Source organism: Numenius arquata, chromosome 13, assembly GCF_964106895.1.
Source record: "Numenius arquata chromosome 13, bNumArq3.hap1.1, whole genome shotgun sequence".
Classification (NCBI taxonomy): Eukaryota; Metazoa; Chordata; class Aves; order Charadriiformes; family Scolopacidae; genus Numenius; species Numenius arquata.
Window position 1 is genome coordinate 14550428 of NC_133588.1, and position 18821 is coordinate 14569248.

The following is an 18821-nucleotide window of genomic DNA, read 5'->3' on the forward strand; positions in this document are numbered from 1 at the left end:
TCATTATCAGTGTGGTACATATGGGCAGAATGCATATCAATCACACTTGAGACCGAATCAGACAATTACTGAAACACAAGTATATCATTACCTTCTGCAATAGTTGCCTATTTAAACTTACGAGAAGCCTTGCTTTAAGTAACTGAATCAAAGACAGTTGCATTGCATTTTTTATTTTTTTTTTTGGAATTTCAGCATTGTATTCCAAAACCTGTTCTCCCTCACTGTGAGAGTGAAAACATCTGTGAAAGTCTTTTCGGGAATATTTTGCTAGTCTTTTCGTAAGATGTTTCTTAAGGTGCTAAGTTTTAAAGCATATAATCCTTTCAGGTACAAAGAGGCTCAATCCTTTAGCCCGTGCAGTCCTGTGCACCTCCTCTGCATTACTGAAATTATTCATGAAGTTACAAGATGGGCAAAAATTTGGCTTTTTACCTCTAAGGTGCCGCAATTATATTGGATAACATCCTTTTATATTGTTAAGTACTAATATCTTTGCAACATACTTTGCAAACAGATATTAGCGCCTCAGAACATCAGGTAATACATCAGGTCAAATTATAACTTAAAAGAACCCTTAGGCTTAAGGGAGCTTAAGATCAATGTTGTTGGAGCAACCACTTACTTCAGACACCCGCACTGAAACGCTTAGGAGTGGCTGTTAAGAGTCCCTTGAGACTTTGTTTAGCTCCATGGAGGTTATGAAGATTAATATCCACTCATTCTGAAAACTGGGTTATCGTCGCGCCCTGCAGAGTGCCCAAAGAGGCACACGGACCATCAACAGTGATTCGTTATCAAAGTGAAAAGGGAGAACACAGGTTATTCTCAGTCCTGTGCTCCAACCATTCGCTTATCCTAAAATATGTAAACTGTCTTTCTTCCCTTCCTCTTAGGATAATTAACTAAATGTTACTTTTGAAAAATATGATAATGTGCATTTTTCATTGTTCTTTAAGAATCCTTGCAAAAATAATTCAAAGCATTTTCAGTGTCTTTTATAGTAATGACTTTTCATAACTAATGCACTAAAGATGACCACAGGGAAACCCACCCATAAAATTGAAGATAGTCAAGGCATGACTACCGAGCCTTGGTTGTTCCCATCTGTGAACGGCTACCTGGAAAGAAAGCTGACTTGTGTAATCGTGTTGTTTACAAGATACAGTGCACATACATTGCATGAAATACCTGGCTGGTAACTAAGCCATAAGGTCTGGTACCATCACATCAAATATAACACTGATATTAACGACGTCAGATGCTATATCAGCACTGTGGTACAACAGCACCCTCTCTCAGGTCACACCGAAGAATACACAACTGCAAAAGGAATCGTCCAGGCACTTTAAGAAGCTGTTTCAACCGACAACTGCTCAATATTTCCACCCAACCTGATCTTAAGCAGCTGGTCCAACTAGCAACTGCTTGGTATTTCCACCCAACCTGCTTTTTTTGGGGTGAAAACGACCTAAGTTTGAGCAGTTTGTACCTTCTGAAGAGCTGACATCACTCCAGGGCAGAGCTGCTGCCATTGCCTGGTGAACAGTGGCCACAGAAGGCTCCCAGCTGAGCACAGCTTTGATCAGAGCTGCCTGGAGCAAACCAGGGCAGACCGAAACCTGTGAGTGGGGCCCTGCACTGCTGCTGCCAACATCACCTCCGAGTTCCTCTATGGGGCCTTTGTTGGATCCTCCTTCCGGTCCTGTACGAAAAGGAACTTGACAGCTAGAGGTTAACATTCACCCCAAAATCTGCATCCACATTCAAGAGGATTCCAGAACTAGAAGAAGATGCAATTTAGCCACTGTTTCACAGTATTAGGAAGAATCATACAACAAAGGTGTTGACCTTCACTGCAACATAAATCTTAACCTCTTCCTTCACCCAAACAGCTCAAAATACTCTGCAAACAGTATGACCCTTTGCAAGAGCTCTCTTGAGCAAAAAAAAACCAAACAAAACCCACCTTCCATTTTGAATTCATACTTTGATAAGGAATCTTACTACTCCCCACACCTCCTTCTAGTCAGGACTAGAAATGTGTATAAAGTCATATCTCCTAAAATGAAAGAACACAGAATTACTAGGAAAATTATATAAAGCAACTGTTCAGATGAACAATTTTAATCAGCCTTAGCGAATGGTGCTCACTAAACAGGGAATACCATTTATGCTGAAATCTTTTTCTTTTCTCAGTGTGGAAGAGAAGGGTAAGTTTTTCCATTACTGGAACTCACAGGAAAAAGAAACTTTAAGTACTTTGATTTGTCATCACCACGTCACCAAATGCATGACACTTTCCACAAGCAACACCATGCAGTGAACAAGTGTCCTAAGGAGAAGTCCATACTAATGTTTTTGGAGGGTCTAACTTGCATACTTGCCTTTAAGCCCCGTACAATTGATTTCCTGCTTTATTAATATTAGTACAGCACCCCCGATTTGAGCTTCAGGCACACAAATGAAACAAGCACCCCTGCAACCCTGGGCAGTGAAGTGCAACGCCACCGTTGTTACAGAACAGACACTGATTTTCTGAAGATCGCTCAGGAAACCTCTGTCAGAGCTAAGAATAAAACAGAATAGCGTTTTTATCCCTAACCTTGTCCGCCTGTAAAAATATTCCAGTCTAATCTAGATCGAATGTTTAATTCTGAACTTGAACATTACCATTACCTCTACTTCCCTTCACAATGCAGAAGCTGCTTTCACCCTTTTAGTACTACTCTAACCAATTGTTTTTACACGTTTACTAAGACCATTAATGCTGTTGGTTCTGACCTCGTTTTAAGTCTTGTTCTCTCCCCTCATCCCATTGCTCAATGAAAAAAATGCACAATTAAATAACACCAAAAAGAAATCAATCAAATAACACAAAACCAGTAGACTAAGGTTTATTTCCCCAGATGAAATATTGCCCTGCTTCCTGAGACAGTCCTGTTGGCACGCTTTGTATTTTTATGACAAAAATAATTTTACTAGCTAAGTATTTTAAATTGCAAAGGGAACCAGATGAACTAACGTACTATGAAAGTATAATTAATGATTTCGCCACTTATTCTTTCTAACTTGCATTATTCACTACAGCTGCTTATTTAGCTCTGTTTAGTTGCTGATTTAACGATTTCTTTGCAGCCTATTTCAGGTTCATTTCAACTCAGGTTGTGGCAGGTAGCACCCCATTTACACTGCAAATGCTTCTATCCTGACACATCTTGCAATTCCACATATTAATGCAAACTCTTCAAGTGACTGTAACATAATCTGATTCCCTGCACGCGGGGATACATGCAAGGCACACTATAGCATGGCACAGGCTCCGAAACGCCTAGTTCTTTAAAGTGAAAAGCGGTAGTAGAGACCAGGTATACATGTTTTGAAAAAAAAAAAAAAAAAAGAAACAATCCCAGAACAAACCTTCCTTTATATATAAAGTAAATCTGGAAGTCCATTTATTTGATGGCAATACAGAATTTATGATACATTCAGAAAGTCCATAAAGTCTCAGGGAAAGCAGGGTCTCATAGGAAACGAAAGAGCATGAACAAATGGGTTGTGCAAAACTATGAGACTGGAAAGTGTCAAGTCTTAATATCTGTCAATGTAAAATGAAGACAGTATTTACCCACAGCTTTCACAGATGTCATCATTTTGAAGGAACGAATGTTCCTTGCTATTCTTTGCAGCCAAAAAGGACTATTTACTATAATGAGAAATTAAACTGATAGCGGTGTAAGAGCAGATGCTTTACAGTATCTTAACTACCACTTTAGTATATTCATAATATTTACTCTAATTATGAGATAATTCATAATATTTACTCTAATTATGAGCTAATCTGAGACAATTCGCTCACTGTAGATAATAAAACAGGCAGAAACCAAGTAAAAGCAGAATGTAGAGAGAGGTCTCAATCCTGCAAACTGTCCTGCCTGGATGTACCACAAAGCCCAGAGGACATAAAGTCATCCTGAGGTTAACAGCTGCCTATTCAGATACAAGGATTTACCCCCACAACATGGAGAGCAAGGTCAGAGGCACCATTCAGACAGCTCAAAGGTCCATAAGCTATCAGGAGAAAGTGGCTGATGTGTGAAGTTTCCATTCTTGAAGATGTTCAGTACCAACCCTGAAGAACCTGCTCTGGCTGAACCTGCTTTGGGCGAGGGGTTCCACTGGGCAATCTTCAACATTTCCTTCCAACCTCAGCGTCTCTGCAATTCCACGATATTCCATTCAAACGCATTCTGTTTGATCAGAAGACGGACATCAACTGTCATAATCTACTGTGATTCTTCTCAAAGATAAACCACTTTGTGTTAGCAGATCTCAAGGAAGAGTCAGGACTCATTTGCACTTTCCAGGTGATTAAACAGTTGGGAAATTTTTCTAAAATTCTTCAAGTAGATTGAGGTTTTAGAGGTAAATCCGGAAAGTATATGCACAGCTACAGAATTCTTATATTTAGTATTTAGGGATAGATAAGTGATTTTTCTGCTTCTGAGCTAGAATTCTTATACTTCTATGAACACACCACTGATTGTATGTCTGTACGGCATTTTAAGGGATGCTTCATGGCTGCCTCAAACCCACTCTCTGCCCATAGACACAAGGAAATCAGCTGTGATTTAAGGATTCTCTCCAAACCAGACACTCTGTGTATCTACCCAGATGTAGCAGCTCTGCATACTCAGGTTGTACAGCACAAGATCAACGCTTGAGACTGCTACTTAAGAGCCAAAGAGGTTCACCAGCAAGAAATGCTTGCTAAGAAAAACTCTTTAACGCTCACAGAATTCTTTCTAGAATATGCGTTTTAATTCTTGCCAGCCATCAATCAAAATAAAAACACGGCATACTAAGTCTACTTCTGTCAAGGTTCTGCACAACCGAAACTTGTGTGTTTTAAGAAGTTTTGGCACAGAATCCACTTTTTGAGTTCTTTCTAACATTCCCCAAGTGCCTCACTCAAGAAACTCTCCCACCCACCCGAAACAGCCGGGACGCACGGGCTCCTCAGCCACCAGGCCCCTCTCTCAAACATCCTAGATCTCTGCAGAGCCGCGGCCCCTGGGCCGATACAGGCACACGCTGAGGGAAAAGTACAAACATCGGGTTGTGACAGAGCTGGAAAGGGCTCAGAGCTCAAAGACAACGGGACATTTTGAAGTGCCTCAGGCTGAGAGCCAAGCTCTGCTCGACTGTCGCTGGGGAAGGGAAAGTGAAAAGCTGCATCTTCTGGGCACACAAATTGACGAACATGGCAAAGTCCAACGAACCGACGTTCACCGGGCCAAAAATTCAGTATTTACCGAGCGGCTCCCGCCGGACCGCCCTCCCCGCGCTTCCCTCCCAAACCGCCCCGCCGCCATCTTGTCTCCCGGCACCCGCCCCCGCCGAACTCCATTTCCCGTGCAGCCCAGCGGCGGCGGCGGGGCGCTACGGGAAGGCGGTGGCCGCCGGCAGAGCAGGTACGGGCGGGCACCCCCCCCCCCGGAACCCCTTCCTGGCGCGGGGGGTCCTCAGCGCTCCCCGCGGGTCGGTTCGGAGGTGGCGGCGGCGGCGCTGGGCTGCGGCCCGGCCGTGCTGAGGGGCCGGTCCCGCCCCGCTGCTCCGGCTGCGGTCGGCGTGCGCCGAAATGCTGCAGAACAAGGCCCGGGGAGGGGAGTTGAAGACTTAACTCATCTTAACGGCAGCTATAGATTTGCTTTCTTCACAACAGCCATCTTTCCTCCGAGCCTCACCTCCCTTCTGAGGAAAACCAGGGCAGAACGTGGTTCTGCCTCGCCTAGCAGATGGTGAAATGAAGGGCTTCAATTAAAACATGACATAGATCTGTGAAGAACTGAATGTGTAGTGATATATTAAAATTCAGATTGGTTTTAATGTGCATTTTTACTATGCGTTTTATAGGTCAATTTCCTTAAATAGTGCCGAAGGAAAGAGGATGGAACCAGAAAATACTGCCAAGGAAACAGTCCTCATTACTGGAGGAGGTGGTTATTTTGGCTTCCGGTTAGTGCGTTACTTACTTACTAGGTACAAGAATAAATTTAATGGATTGCTGCTGGTAGAGCAACAAAATCTGTCTGTAAATGGGAAGACCGCGGGCCTGATCCAGTTCACCCCATCCGATTCATCGGGACCTCGGTTTTAAACAAACATACTATTCTGTTTCCACATGTTTTAAGTAAACATGTTATTCTGTTTCCAAATGTCAGGCATCGACTGACTCACAGACATTTACCTGTCTGGTCACCTCCGTAATGGGGGTTTAGATCATCCTCCTCCAGCCTGCTCTGGAGAGCAAGCCTTCACTTGTCTGCAGATCTTTGACAGTTTGTCATGGCCTGCAAATAGTTACACGCGTGCTTAGCTATAGAGATTAAATACTCCAGCTGCTCTCTACTCTCAAGAATATATTTATTTTTATGGACAGTGATGTTTTAGGATTGGAGTTGTTAATAGGGTACCTATTTCAGTGAAATCCATTTCCCCTTACTGTAGGTTGCTCTGCAGGCCATGTAAAGAAAAAAAATCCTATTTTGAGCCCTAGACTATCTTCTAGAGTACTTTCAGAGTTACAACTGCTTACATGGGTGAAAGAGATTAGTCATGACCAAAAAGTAAATTTCAAGCACGGGTTAAAAAAAAAAAAATAAATAAAAATATATATATCTCAGAAGATCCCTGTCTGACTTCTGCTTGGCTTTTTCCTCCACTGTCTCACCCTTTACGTACTATAGAAATACAAGTTGTAGGAAAGGGGAGAGGAATACCAGATTTATACTTTGTGTCAATACCTGTCCTTACACCTGTGACTCAGAGTAAAATGTAGACTTGGCAAAGTATTTGCACCAGCTCAGAAGCATCTCACCCGTTCCTCTTCTCCATAAATTTCAAACACAATGGCAAAGACCAACCTATTGTTATGACAAAACTGGGATGGTACAAAAGCAATAAGATAAAACCAATATTAATTTTTTTAAAAATATTCGGCTACAGGTTTACATCTGAGAGGTTTGCTATTGCTGATCTGTAGGGAACAGAAGCAGAGTAATAGCTGGTTTCTTCCAAAAGGCTGCTTTGGTTATTTCTGTTCTTAGTTTTCCTTTACAGCAGTTCCACCTCTTTCTCCCTTTTTTTTTTTTTTTCCTTTTCTCCAAAGTATCACTGGAGCATCAGTACCTAAAGTACCACAGTTGAATCTTGCCCATAGTAGATGGCTGAATATTTAAAAGACCCCCATCAGAAAAGAAAGAAAAGAAAAAACCCCAGTATTAAAATAGTTAATAGTCTTCTACCTCCAGGTGAAATGTTTCATGCATCATTATGCTATGTATACTAACATACGGTTTCTATCATGGTTTAGTTTAGGTTGTGCCGTATACCAGAAGGGAGTTGATGTGATTCTCTTTGATGTCGTGAAGCCACTTCAAACCGTGCCAGAGGGAATAAAGTTCATGCAAGGGGATGTCTGTTGCCTGTCTGAACTGGAAGAGGCTCTCAGAGATGTAATCTGCGTATTCCATATTGCTTCCTATGGAATGTCTGGCAGGGAGCAGCTGAACCGAAAACTTATAGAAGATGTTAATGTGAAAGGAACAGAAAATGTCATCCAAGCCTGCAAAAGCACAGGAGTGTCGAGTCTGGTTTATACAAGCACATATAACGTGATATTTGGAGGCCAGATTATAGAAAATGGGGACGAATCTCTCCCTTACCTACCTCTTCACCTTCATCCAGATCACTACTCCCGGACCAAATCTGTAGCTGAAATGAAGATACTGGAGGCAAACGGTGCTGAGCTTGGAAATGGGAAAGGTGTGTTAAGGACCTGTGCTCTCCGACCAGCAGGCATCTATGGGCCTGGAGAACAAAGACATCTCCCGAGAATAGTTAGTTACATTGAAAGGGGACTGTTTAAATTTGTATATGGAGATCCTCTTAGTTTAGTAGAATTTGTGCATGTCGACAATCTGGTTCAGGCTCATATCCTTGCCTCTGAGGCCCTCAAAGCCAACAAAAAGCACATAGCTGCAGGCCAAGCCTATTTTATTTCAGATGGCAGGCCTGTAAATAATTTTGAATTTTTCAGACCGTTAGTGGAAGGTTTGGGTTACAAGTTCCCGACCTGTCGTCTTCCTCTCTCCCTTGTCTATTTTTTTGCATTCCTTACTGAAATAGTTCATTTCCTTGTAGGTCACGTTTATAATTTTCAGCCTCTCCTCACTCGCACAGAGGTTTACAAAACTGGGGTCACGCATTATTTTAGCATGGAGAAGGCCAGAAATGAGCTGGGGTATGAGCCCCAGCAATACAGCCTGAATGAGGTGGTCGAGTGGTTTAGATCTCAGGGATGCGGATCGAAGCCGAGGAAATACACCACTGTGCATCTTGTGAGGGATGGAGGATTGCTCTTGCTGCTGATTGCTGTGATGGTCTCATGGTTTCCAGCTGCAGTTACACTGTCACTCTGAAAAATGAAACACTGAGTATGGAGAACGGAATTTAGTTACGGTTTCTGACCACTCTTGCTTTTGACAGACAGGTTAAATAAAAAAACCAAACCAAAAAAAGAATTAATACATATTTGTGTCATTCAGGTAAATATCTTCAACAGTTTTATCCCTAAGAAGCAGAAATGCTGAGTAAAAAGGTGTAATTTTTATATGTGTTTCCTCTTTAGAGTAAAATTGATCAGATCACTAACAAGATGAAGCTTAGTTTTACTGCAAACAGCGTTTTATTTTGGGGTACAGCAGCACACTACAGTGAACGGAACAAGTGTCCTTAGACTGACCCTTCTTCTCCCTGATGGGATTATACTCTTCATCCCTGCCCTTTATTCCTAAAAAGTTTGTGCTGCATGGTCCAGCGGAGAAGCAGCTGATTCTTTGATCACGTTCCAAAACCAGATTCTGCTTTCCAGCTTAGATGCATATATGCCTAACCAAGATTAACTGATAAACATTAAATAAATAAATAAATGTTTGGGTTTTTTAATGAATACATTCTGGTGTGCTTTTCTGCGTTAACTATATCTAATGACATTTCTGGAAAACGCACCATGGTTAATCTAAGTTATAAGCAAAGTGCTTGAAGCAGCAGATTTGTAGATTTTTCTAACAGTAAAATATGCCTGTTTAAAATGAATGAGCTAAAGTGCATTCATAAATAAGACCTATGATTTTCCCAGCATTATTGAATGGTTAAACAAATAATCCATCAAAGACATTTGGTAAGTGATTACATTCACATTTCACTGTTTATAAAACATTTTTAGCCTTTCATAATATTTCTTTAACACCCGACGCCATTTGAATAGAACTTTACCTTCATTGTGGGATGATAAACGCTTGATACAATGAAACTCCTAATTTTGTGGAGTTTTAAAACTAGGAAAATAAGACGACGTTAAGTCCAGGTCACTACTGTCTCCAGCAACTCCCTCCTCTCTGTCAGTTTGATGTAGGAAGAGTATGTTAAAAGCACAAAGTTGTCTTCCCTTAACCCATGGGCAGTACAATTTCAGTGCAATTTCAGTACAATCCTGATAAAAGGATGGTCCTTCAAGAAATTCACACTTCCCTTTAAACTTTACTCATTCCATTTTAACAGGTGAAACTACGCTGATCTTAATTTTTTTAGTTCAGTTCTGTGAAGCTCTATTGGGATTGAAATGGGGATGTGAAGAGGAGGGGACAGACCGTGGTTCTACTGCGCTGGTAAAGCATTCTCAGAAAACAAAAATGCCCAAATAGAGAAACCAAGCTAAAAGTCCACTGCCACCTGTGTTTAGAAGATGGAGATTTTTGTAGCTAATGCTGACTGAAGAGAGCATTATTTTTAGAACGTTGAGTTCTTTTCCTGAGAAGTTTACCTTTAAAAAGAAAAAAAAAAAAATCACTATTGATAACTAGATATTTTGTTTTGCTTGAAATCTGACTTTTCTCCTCCTTCGTTCCCCTCCCAGTGTACACACCGTGAAAGAAGCTGTATTTAACACTTAGCTCGAGGGACAGCTCAAGACAGAACTCAAATTGCTTTTTTTTTCCCCCCCGATCATAGCAAACAAACTGAGGGGCCCTGAAGAGCGGTGTTTGTGTAGCAGGAGTGTTGTGCTCCCTTATAAAGAGCTTATGTGCCTCCGACAGAGCACTGATGGCAGAAGGGCCACTTTCCAGAAGTCATTAATACACATCGTCACAGCCTGCAGAAAACAGAAAAAAACCCAGACAGTCGTGACCTCATGGAAGCATTGGGCTATGGTTCTCTTTCCGACAGGCCCTGTTTCTCAAGTGAAAACCGCGTGGTAATTTTGCCCTTTAAGTTCTCTGGTTTTGACACAATGTTATCAGAAGCAGATTAAGAAATTTTAATGCCTGCAGAAGCTCTAGACAAAACCAAAATGTGCAAGAAATTGCACAAGCGCCTGTTGCACGGAACCATAGCATCGGTATTTCACGCCAAGTCTTGTAAAAAGATCTTTTTAAGATAACTCTTTTATCTGTTATCTAAAATACAACTTTCAACATAACTCCCTGTGCCCCAGAAGAATTTCTTCTGCTATTTGTGATCTTTTTATTAGCAAAACTCAGCTACTGCCATCATCATTATCTCAATGGTGGAGCTGGTGGGGAAAAAAAAAAAAAAAATCTATGAAAGGGTCCTAAACTCAGGAAGCCTGAACCCGGCTGTTGATGGTGGCTGGGGTTAAAGCCCTGGGTAGCTTTTTAGGTACAACAGAAGAGGAAGATGCTGAGGAGCCAAAAAAACCCACAAAAATACCAGAACTCCTGCAGAAGCCGAGCTCAACACACGAACCGTTTCGTCTGTCTGGAGTCAAGGGCAGAACTTGCCACTGATACCAGAGCAGGAGACAGTATTTTGTCCTAACGGCCCATGACCTGTGCTTGAGCACAGGCTGCTAAATCAGGTCCTTGTCAAGAGAAACAGGCAGCGGCCACCCCGGATCTCATCAACAGCGTGTCGGAATATTCGTTAATTCCCTGCCATTCAGCTCCACCTAGTAAAAAAGGCAAAGTCCTCGCTACAGAAGAGCTGAAGGATACGTTTCCCCTTCCCAAAATGAAAACAGGAAAGCTATGGCTTAAGGAGATACTTCAAAATTGCTTTAAAATCACATATGTATAAAACCCGTCACAGCTGCTCTATTTTAAGTATTTTACAATGAGAATTCTCTCCTTCCTGTTTGGTCTTTTTTTTACTTTTTATTACTACTCTTGCATGAATAGCTGAGTAAATTAGGTAATTAATTCAAGTGTTGTGTCTGTTTCCAAATTTTAATCTATTACCTGCTTTCCTGAAAGTGAATTACCAGAAATGCATCTAAAAACTGAAAAAGCGGAACCAAAAATATAGCACAGCTTCAGTTTTTCCTAGTCCTCAAAAATCATTTAACAACTGATGGGTGCCTCACTTATAAAGAACGGTGCTGATGTTTTAAGTGAATAGTTCCAGAATCTTTGGTCAGGTGTTTCACCTCGCATACACTGCACGTCAAGGTAAAACTCTGCCAGACATACATTAACAACTTATACTTCTAATACATAAATATATTTATTTTAGAATTTAAGTATTCAATAATCCTTAAAGTAGACCAGATTTTTATAGTGTCTTCTCCTAAGTGGTCCAACCAGAATTCTTTCATTACTGTTCATTACTAATTTCCACATATTGTTAATAATGTAGTGGCATATTTAATAACCCATGATGTGATCTTCACAAAAATGTGTCCTGAACACTCATAATTTACACACATTGTAAATGAGCCGGGGATTAAATTGCAATTCAGGAGTACACAAGCGTTAAGGGAACTACTTCTGCTCTATTTTAGTCAAGCTCAAAGTGCAGGTTCATTCAACCAACTGGTTGACTTTGTTCCAGACTGAAATTCCATGTATATCATTAGAAATAGAAGTTACCTATAATGAAAGTTAACCTTCAGAATCAGTTGGGAGCCAGATTTACCTTCTGATCCATAACGGTATTTATAAACGTGCCCAGCTGTTAGTTTTAAAAGAATTTTAAGAACATCGACTAGCAGTGAATGAACCTGCACTTTAACCTTGCACGCAAGTTGGACTGCACTTGGAAATCACAGAATCATAAAATGGTTTGGGTTGGAAAGGACCTTGTTCCATCTTGTTCCAACCCCACTCTACTGACACACGACTGTAGCAGAATTCAACAACCGGACTTCAGCTTCCACGCCACAGTCAGAGTTTTACAACTAGTTTGGAGAATTCAAACATAATCTCTGGTACAGAGCTGACGCCATCTCACCATCTAGAAGGTCAGTGTGAGAACTGCAAAACTGAAAAAAACATGCTCGCAATAGAGAAATTAATAGATGCACTGCACTGGGGTGGAAAAAAGAACACAGGCAACAAAACACCTGAAGGAAGCAATTTTTTGGACTTCAGAACTTGTGCATACCAATACTCACAAATTAAAAGGTGATAAAGACCATTTGGTTCATCTCATGACCTGTGGAAGACCTAGGCTGCAGATACCTCATATTGACTCCTGCTCAATATGTGTATAATTTTTATCAAAAGACTGAGAAAAATTTTGTTTCCAAGACTCCCAACTGTGAAAAAAACGACAACAAAAAAACAGCACGCATTCACCCAGCAGCACTTCTGCCCAGGCAATCAAGAGGACCTTATGCCCAGAAGTAACGCTGATATACTTTTATGGTGAACATCAAGATTACTGAGCTTCCAAAGTACTACAAACTCATCTTTGACTTGTTCAGACTTCGTTGTTTGAGGTGATCCAAATCTGACACTCACTGGGCCTGAAGGTTGTATCTACCTATCACTGGAAAAGGTCGGTTCGGAGTTGCAAGTTAAACATGATCTTTGGCCTTTTCCTCCTGCCCTGCTTGTTTGCAGCCAGGTGAAGCGCAACGATAACCTTGTCTATGGAAACAATCAATAAGTTAGTTCATCTTAAAAACACAGAAATGCCCTTCCTCCAACCTCCAGCAGAACACACCCGAACACACCAGCAGACCACATTTCAGTAAGAACTCACGCATACTGCCTCAAGTGACTGGCAAAATTCATGAAATTCAGTGAGCAATGCTTAAACAAAGAAGCATCTGGCATCATTCACAACACTGCTGAGATATCAAAAATTATTTATTAAAAATAAGTTATTTTAAGGATTTAAAACAGTTTCTATAAGAATACAACAATTTAACAGATATTGTTAACTTCAAAAATTTAGCAATGTTTTTCCTCCTGAATTATAAAATTAGCACATGCATCCAAACCCTATTTTCATATTAAAACAGTTGCAACTGGGAAAAAGTTGCTACAGAGCCTGCCCTGACAAAGAATGGAGAGGTGAGGTTTTGGAGTTAAAACAAAGAATGCAAGAAATCAGAGAAGAGTCAGTACATCGCCTTGCCCGTCACTTGCAAGTCAACAAAACAGTCAATGCAGTATTTTCCTTCTGAATACAGCGTAACATTATACTCTGGGGAAAAGTCTATCTGTAAAATTTAATGCATTTTCATAAATACAGAGGGAGTGCCTCATAACTTTTGGCATCATGTATGTGTGGAGAATGCACACAGGACTTTTCAAAGGACTGTAAAATGTGCTAATCCTTAAATATTTGCACAGCAGCAGCACAAGGAACTCCTGTGTTCATCACACAATGGCTGTTCTGTTTCAGGAATACACACACCAATGAAAGGAGCCAGGACAAATGGACAATTTGGTCATGTCTGCTCTGGAACTGAGCTTAAAAAAAAACCCACAAAACAAAACAAAAACCCCATCACAGGAACAGCCTCGAGCTCCAGGGTTGGATCTCCCTAAGCCCAAGCATCTTGTAGTCTCCTGTTTTTTGTGATCAGTCCATTTCTAGCTCATATTCAGCTGCCTACAGATCCTGTCCCACCTGTAGCAACAGCCTCAGGACCTTGCAGACAAAGCTTTGGGCCCCCTTGTCTGATCAACACTGTGTTCACACAACATTAAATGGGAATGATGGAGGCTGCTGAATGAAATGTATCACACAGGGACTGATCCTATGACAAACTAACAGCGTCCTAGAACATGCTACAAAATGCATGCACTGTTGGCCCCCTGAGGGACAGCAACTGGACCATCTCATTACACCCGGGCACAGCAGATAAGCCCAGCTTTACCCAGCTGTGATTTTTCTTTATTTGAGGGAGGTTTGCACCCATCTAATCTTTGAACAGGTCAATCACAACTGTGTACTGAAGGAATTTCAGGCAGGAGGAAGAAAAGCAGATAATTGCCTTTAACTTTGCTCTCTTCTCTTTTTCAGTTGGGTGATTAGTAATTAATTTCTTTAGAATAAAAAATTTACAGAAGCCACCCCATTGTGGGACACACTATTGTACACTTTCATCTTTGAGACAAGACTGTCTTTACAGAATAACTAAAACCTCAAGGGGGTTCCTCAAACCATCTTCTCTGAATGCACAATGGCATCAATTAAGTGCCTCCTGAAACAACAGAAGTCATAGCGTGGGGAGCAAGAAAAACTGAAAATTGCTGAGGCAGCTTCATCAGGCCACGAATCCCAAATCCATGCAAGTTTTCTGCGATCAGAAATACAGCACTATGTATGCAGTGTTTTATGCCCCTGGCAGTCACTGAGACAGAAAAACTTAGCTGCTCTGCACACATTTGAAAGTTAAAGCCGAGCATACAGATAGCAAAACTCCACCCCTGTAGAGATAAAGCAATGAGGAATTTGATAGTAATAACACAGCGCTAGCACAAAGAACCAACACATACACAAATTATGACAACTGGTGTTAAATATGCCATCGAAGGACTTTGGTTCTGCTCTAGCAGGAACTTGCTCATCTAACAAGTTTTCTCATCTGTAGCTCCATGTTCTTCATTTGATTAAAGGCATAAGAACGATGCACCTCTATATTTGTGCATACTACCACTCTTGGATTAGATACATTTTGGGAAAATGGTCTACATTTACAGAACACTATCATTTGATGCTATCATCTAAGTAGGATTGTAAGATTAAAAATGGACAGTTCATTAAAAAATTCATTTCTAAGCACATTAGCAGCTGAAAGGATTTGCAAAATGATACTATACCAAAGTAAATGCTTTTCAGAATTTGAAATACCTTTCCACAAACAACCAGATATTTCCTACTGCATATCTTAAAACTTTTCCTCCTGGTGACCTGAGGCTGTGAACATCGGTTCACAGGGGCTATGGACACAGGTTCACACATCATTCCTTTCTTAAACCTTTGCAGAGAGTTCAACAGGAGGAAAACAACTACAGTTGCAGAGAGTATTTGGTTTCAACAAAATTAACATATTATCTAGTTCTGAAAAATGTAGCAGAAAACTTTTAACAAGAGACAATGCGGTACGAGCTATCAGCTGCCCACAGTATTTTGTACAGTATCAGAAGTACAATCTGCTGCCTTGGGCACTGTAACATACATGACGTGACAATGCTGGTGTAGAAGTGCTTTTATAGCATTTAATAAATTAGAAACTCACTACCAGTTAATCTTAAGGACCCAGGTTGTCAAAGTGGTGTGATTCCAGGCATGCAAACTCTTGTGAATGTCTTTATCTATAGCCTGCGTACACAAATACAGTAGATGATTTATACTTGTACTTCAGGTATTGGTAATAAGAAGTGAGGTCTATCCAACTACATGCTCTCAAATGTTAAAAATCTTGAATACACAAAGGGTCTGGCCTGCACAGAGGGTATGCTTTGTACAGAATATAAATTATTAGGAATTAAAACAGTTTTTCTTATAACAAGAAATTATTAAGGAAACCCATCTTTCCTCCTCCTCCTCCTCTTCCAGTCATTCAGTCTGATGAGACCATCATTGAGTAGGATGACCAGGATAAATTAGTATCTCTTCCTGAATTGCACCATAAAGCACACATCAAAGAATGATTGCTTTAAGAGTAGAATTTGCTGTTACTGACTTTCTTCTCCCTTAATCTTAAGAGAAAAGAAAAAGAAAAAGTCAAGTCTACTACGAATTCCTCAGAGGAAAACAGTCTACCAAGTTCAATTTACTTAGACACAAACAGTGAGCATTGCAATCTTTTTTTCCTCAATAAATAGGAGTAAACCAGTAATTCGTAAAAATATTTAAAGAAAAGTCTTCCTCCCATCCCATCTCCTATTCAAGACTTCCTCCTGGTACATGAAGCTTCTCCCTCCCTCCCTCACCCCCAGCCCAAAGGTGGCAGCAAAGGAGAAAGATCCTTCCCCTAATCTTTGGATAATGTACTGACAACTAACAATTCTATGCTGTTGCAATTCAATACTGGTTTTATATTTTGTGGTTTGTGTATCTGGAAGCATGTTTTTTTCCCACATATCTAATATGCTAATGACATTTCCAGGGAGATGACTTTGACAGTGGAGAAGAAGTGAGGCAGTTTATTTATTTGGCTGTATATACTTCCAGGCTTTTCTCCTGGAAAGCAGAAGAAGAGAGGAATATAAACTCACGGGATCACATGTTTCACTGTGATCACTGAAACTGAGATTTCACTGAGCAGACATTTCACAGCATCTGCTGGCCTCTAGCGGCTTGCAGCCCAGCCTTGCTTCACTGAAGCCCTTCCTTGCTTCAGACACGCTCACTCTTTAGATGCTCATTTTGATAAATCTGAGATTTCCCTACCATAAATCATGTCTAGATAGAGCTGCCTTGGAAAGGAGAATGATTATGAACCCACCTTCGGTTGCATGTCTCTTGATATATCTGCAGTTTGTGCTCATTCACATTGAATTCCTTTAATATAGCATCTCTGTTAGGATTCCTTAAATTCATATGGGTGTCATAAAGGAACAGCTGGTTATTAAGCTCCTCCTGGCGTTTCCGAAGTTGCCGACATGAGGAATAAAGCTCTTCTTCACTTTCCTTCAAGAGAATATTGGAAATCAATGTAACTTGTAAGACACATATCCAAAGTGACACAGAATCAACATAGCTTGGGGGATTATTTTGTTTTCCTAAACATGTTCCATTAGCTTTATATAGAATGTTTTATAGAATTAATTTTATAAGATGTTTCTGGAATGTTTATGGAAACAAACTAACTAAGCAAGCCATACCCTTTAACGGGGGCATCAGGGACATTCCAGCCCGATGTCTGTATCTAAAAACTTCTATTGGAATATTTTTCCCTAATAAAGCCTGTCGGTCTGTTGAGGAAATGACACCAAATAGTTTATCATAGTGGGATATCAGATTACAACGGTTTCAGAACTACTTTTAAAAAACAGTTTCATTTTTGACTGTTCCATCATATTTGTATGTTACGCTACATACTACCTGTCCTGGTGCTTTCCTATGGAAATCTAGACTAAAAGTGGAAGGACTGGTAAATAGGACCCTTAATAGAAGCAAGTGCTCAGATGACCAAGAATGAAGGACAGATCCTGTGTTTCTGTGGAGTTAATGGCAATTCAATACTTGCAGATGAACTGATAAGTATTTGAAGAGTAATTTGCAGCAGTTTCTGTTGTTGTATACAGCCCACAATAGAAATTTTCAAACTACTCCACGAGCATAAAATAATCATCATGATTCCTTTTATGACTTCAAATTATTTTAATACTTCAAAACTTTGGATGCAAAAGCTGCCTCCTTTATAGAGTTACTAGTGGGGAATAGTACTGGCAGGACTGAAGTCTTAATTTTCACATCAGCAGCAAAACAAGATACTCATCCTACAAGAAATGACATGCAATCAATAAATGTAATAAATCTAAACATTTTCAGAGGCAGCATACTAATAAGAATTCCTCATTCTGCACTCAGTCCAGATCAAGCAAAACTGACAGCTTACCAACATACCCAAGGGGTTTCACTTACAGCAACAAAATACTTTCCTAAACCTTCTTTTTCCTCCTGAAACACATTCCTATAGCTCCCAGGTATGGGTTGAAGCAGCTGAAACAGCCTCAGTGCCATGCTACTGATTAAGTTTTAAAAAGAAATTTTTTTTCTTTTATTTACTTTTTTTTTAAAAGGAGAAGGAAACTTTGCATTCCCGAATCACAAAGGGAAAAGCAGATTGTCAATTACCAATTTGCAGGTGTAATCATCAAGATGCGTATGTAATACCGTTTGTTCTTGTAAATAAAGGTATCCACAAAACTAGACTTTAAAACCCCATTTAAGAATGTCCACTTCAATCTTTATGTTAAAAACATATGCACCATTGAGGCTGATTGTAATCAGAAAAAGCTGAAGAGAAACACACACTTTCTGAAGCAAGTAAATAAATTTTCATGCAAATAAGACATGCTTCTAAATGTAACAACCACCTCAATGTAGTACCATTTCTACAACATCAAGAAAACCTGTTAACTTCAACAGAAACAGCATAAGGCCCCACATAATAATTCACAAATGTGAACGCTTACATCTACAATATTCTTGCTTCTCTATTCCTGAGAAATTCCACAGCCATCTGTAATTCCCCTTTACAATTCTCTATTTCATCTCCAAGAGCATGCAGATGGGCTCTGTATATAAACAGGTCTGTTATTAAATTCCATCATTTTATGGAGGGTCATCATTTTAAAAAAAAGGGCAGAAGAACAGATGGGGACAGCCTTGATCTTTTCTGATGCTTCTTGAACGATCTGGCAAAAGTTCTAGAAGTTGATTAACCACGGCAAGTCTTGGTTTGTTGCAGACTGCCAAACAAAAGGGGAAAATTTTGAAAGTTCTCCTGCCACAGCATTACCATCCCGAGACATCAGACACTATAGAAA

The 18821-nt window shown here is 40.3% G+C and overlaps 2 protein-coding genes across 2 annotated transcripts in view; one reads left to right on the top strand and one right to left on the bottom strand.

Annotated features, from left to right (window-relative positions):
• Positions 1-5935: 5935 nt before the first annotated feature.
• Positions 5936-8483, top strand: SDR42E1 (short chain dehydrogenase/reductase family 42E, member 1). The gene is made up of 2 exons (XM_074158093.1): positions 5936-6018; positions 7376-8483. The coding sequence occupies exons 1-2, from the start codon at positions 5951-5953 to the stop codon at positions 8481-8483; spliced, it is 1176 nt and encodes a 391-aa protein (XP_074014194.1). The 5' UTR covers positions 5936-5950.
• A 7496-nt stretch (positions 8484-15979) lies between these two features.
• PLCG2 (phospholipase C gamma 2) overlaps positions 15980-18821 on the bottom strand; it is a 50284-nt gene continuing 47442 nt past the window's right edge. Inside the window, exons 31-32 of the mRNA XM_074157845.1 lie at positions 16772-16956; positions 15980-16022 (exon numbers count right to left, since the gene is read on the bottom strand). Of these exons, the coding sequence (XP_074013946.1) occupies positions 15980-16022; positions 16772-16956 (228 nt within the window). The remainder of the gene's footprint in view (positions 16023-16771; positions 16957-18821) is intronic.

Excerpts from the sequence above, each read along its gene's own strand:
- SDR42E1 (XM_074158093.1), top strand. The coding sequence starts at position 5,951 with ATGGAACCAGAAAATACTGCCAAGGAAACAGTCCTCATTACTGGAGGA. Across the intron at positions 6,019-7,375 it reads GGTGGTTATTTTGGCTTCCG|TTTAGGTTGTGCCGTATACC; the intron begins GTTAGTGCGTTA and ends ATCATGGTTTAG.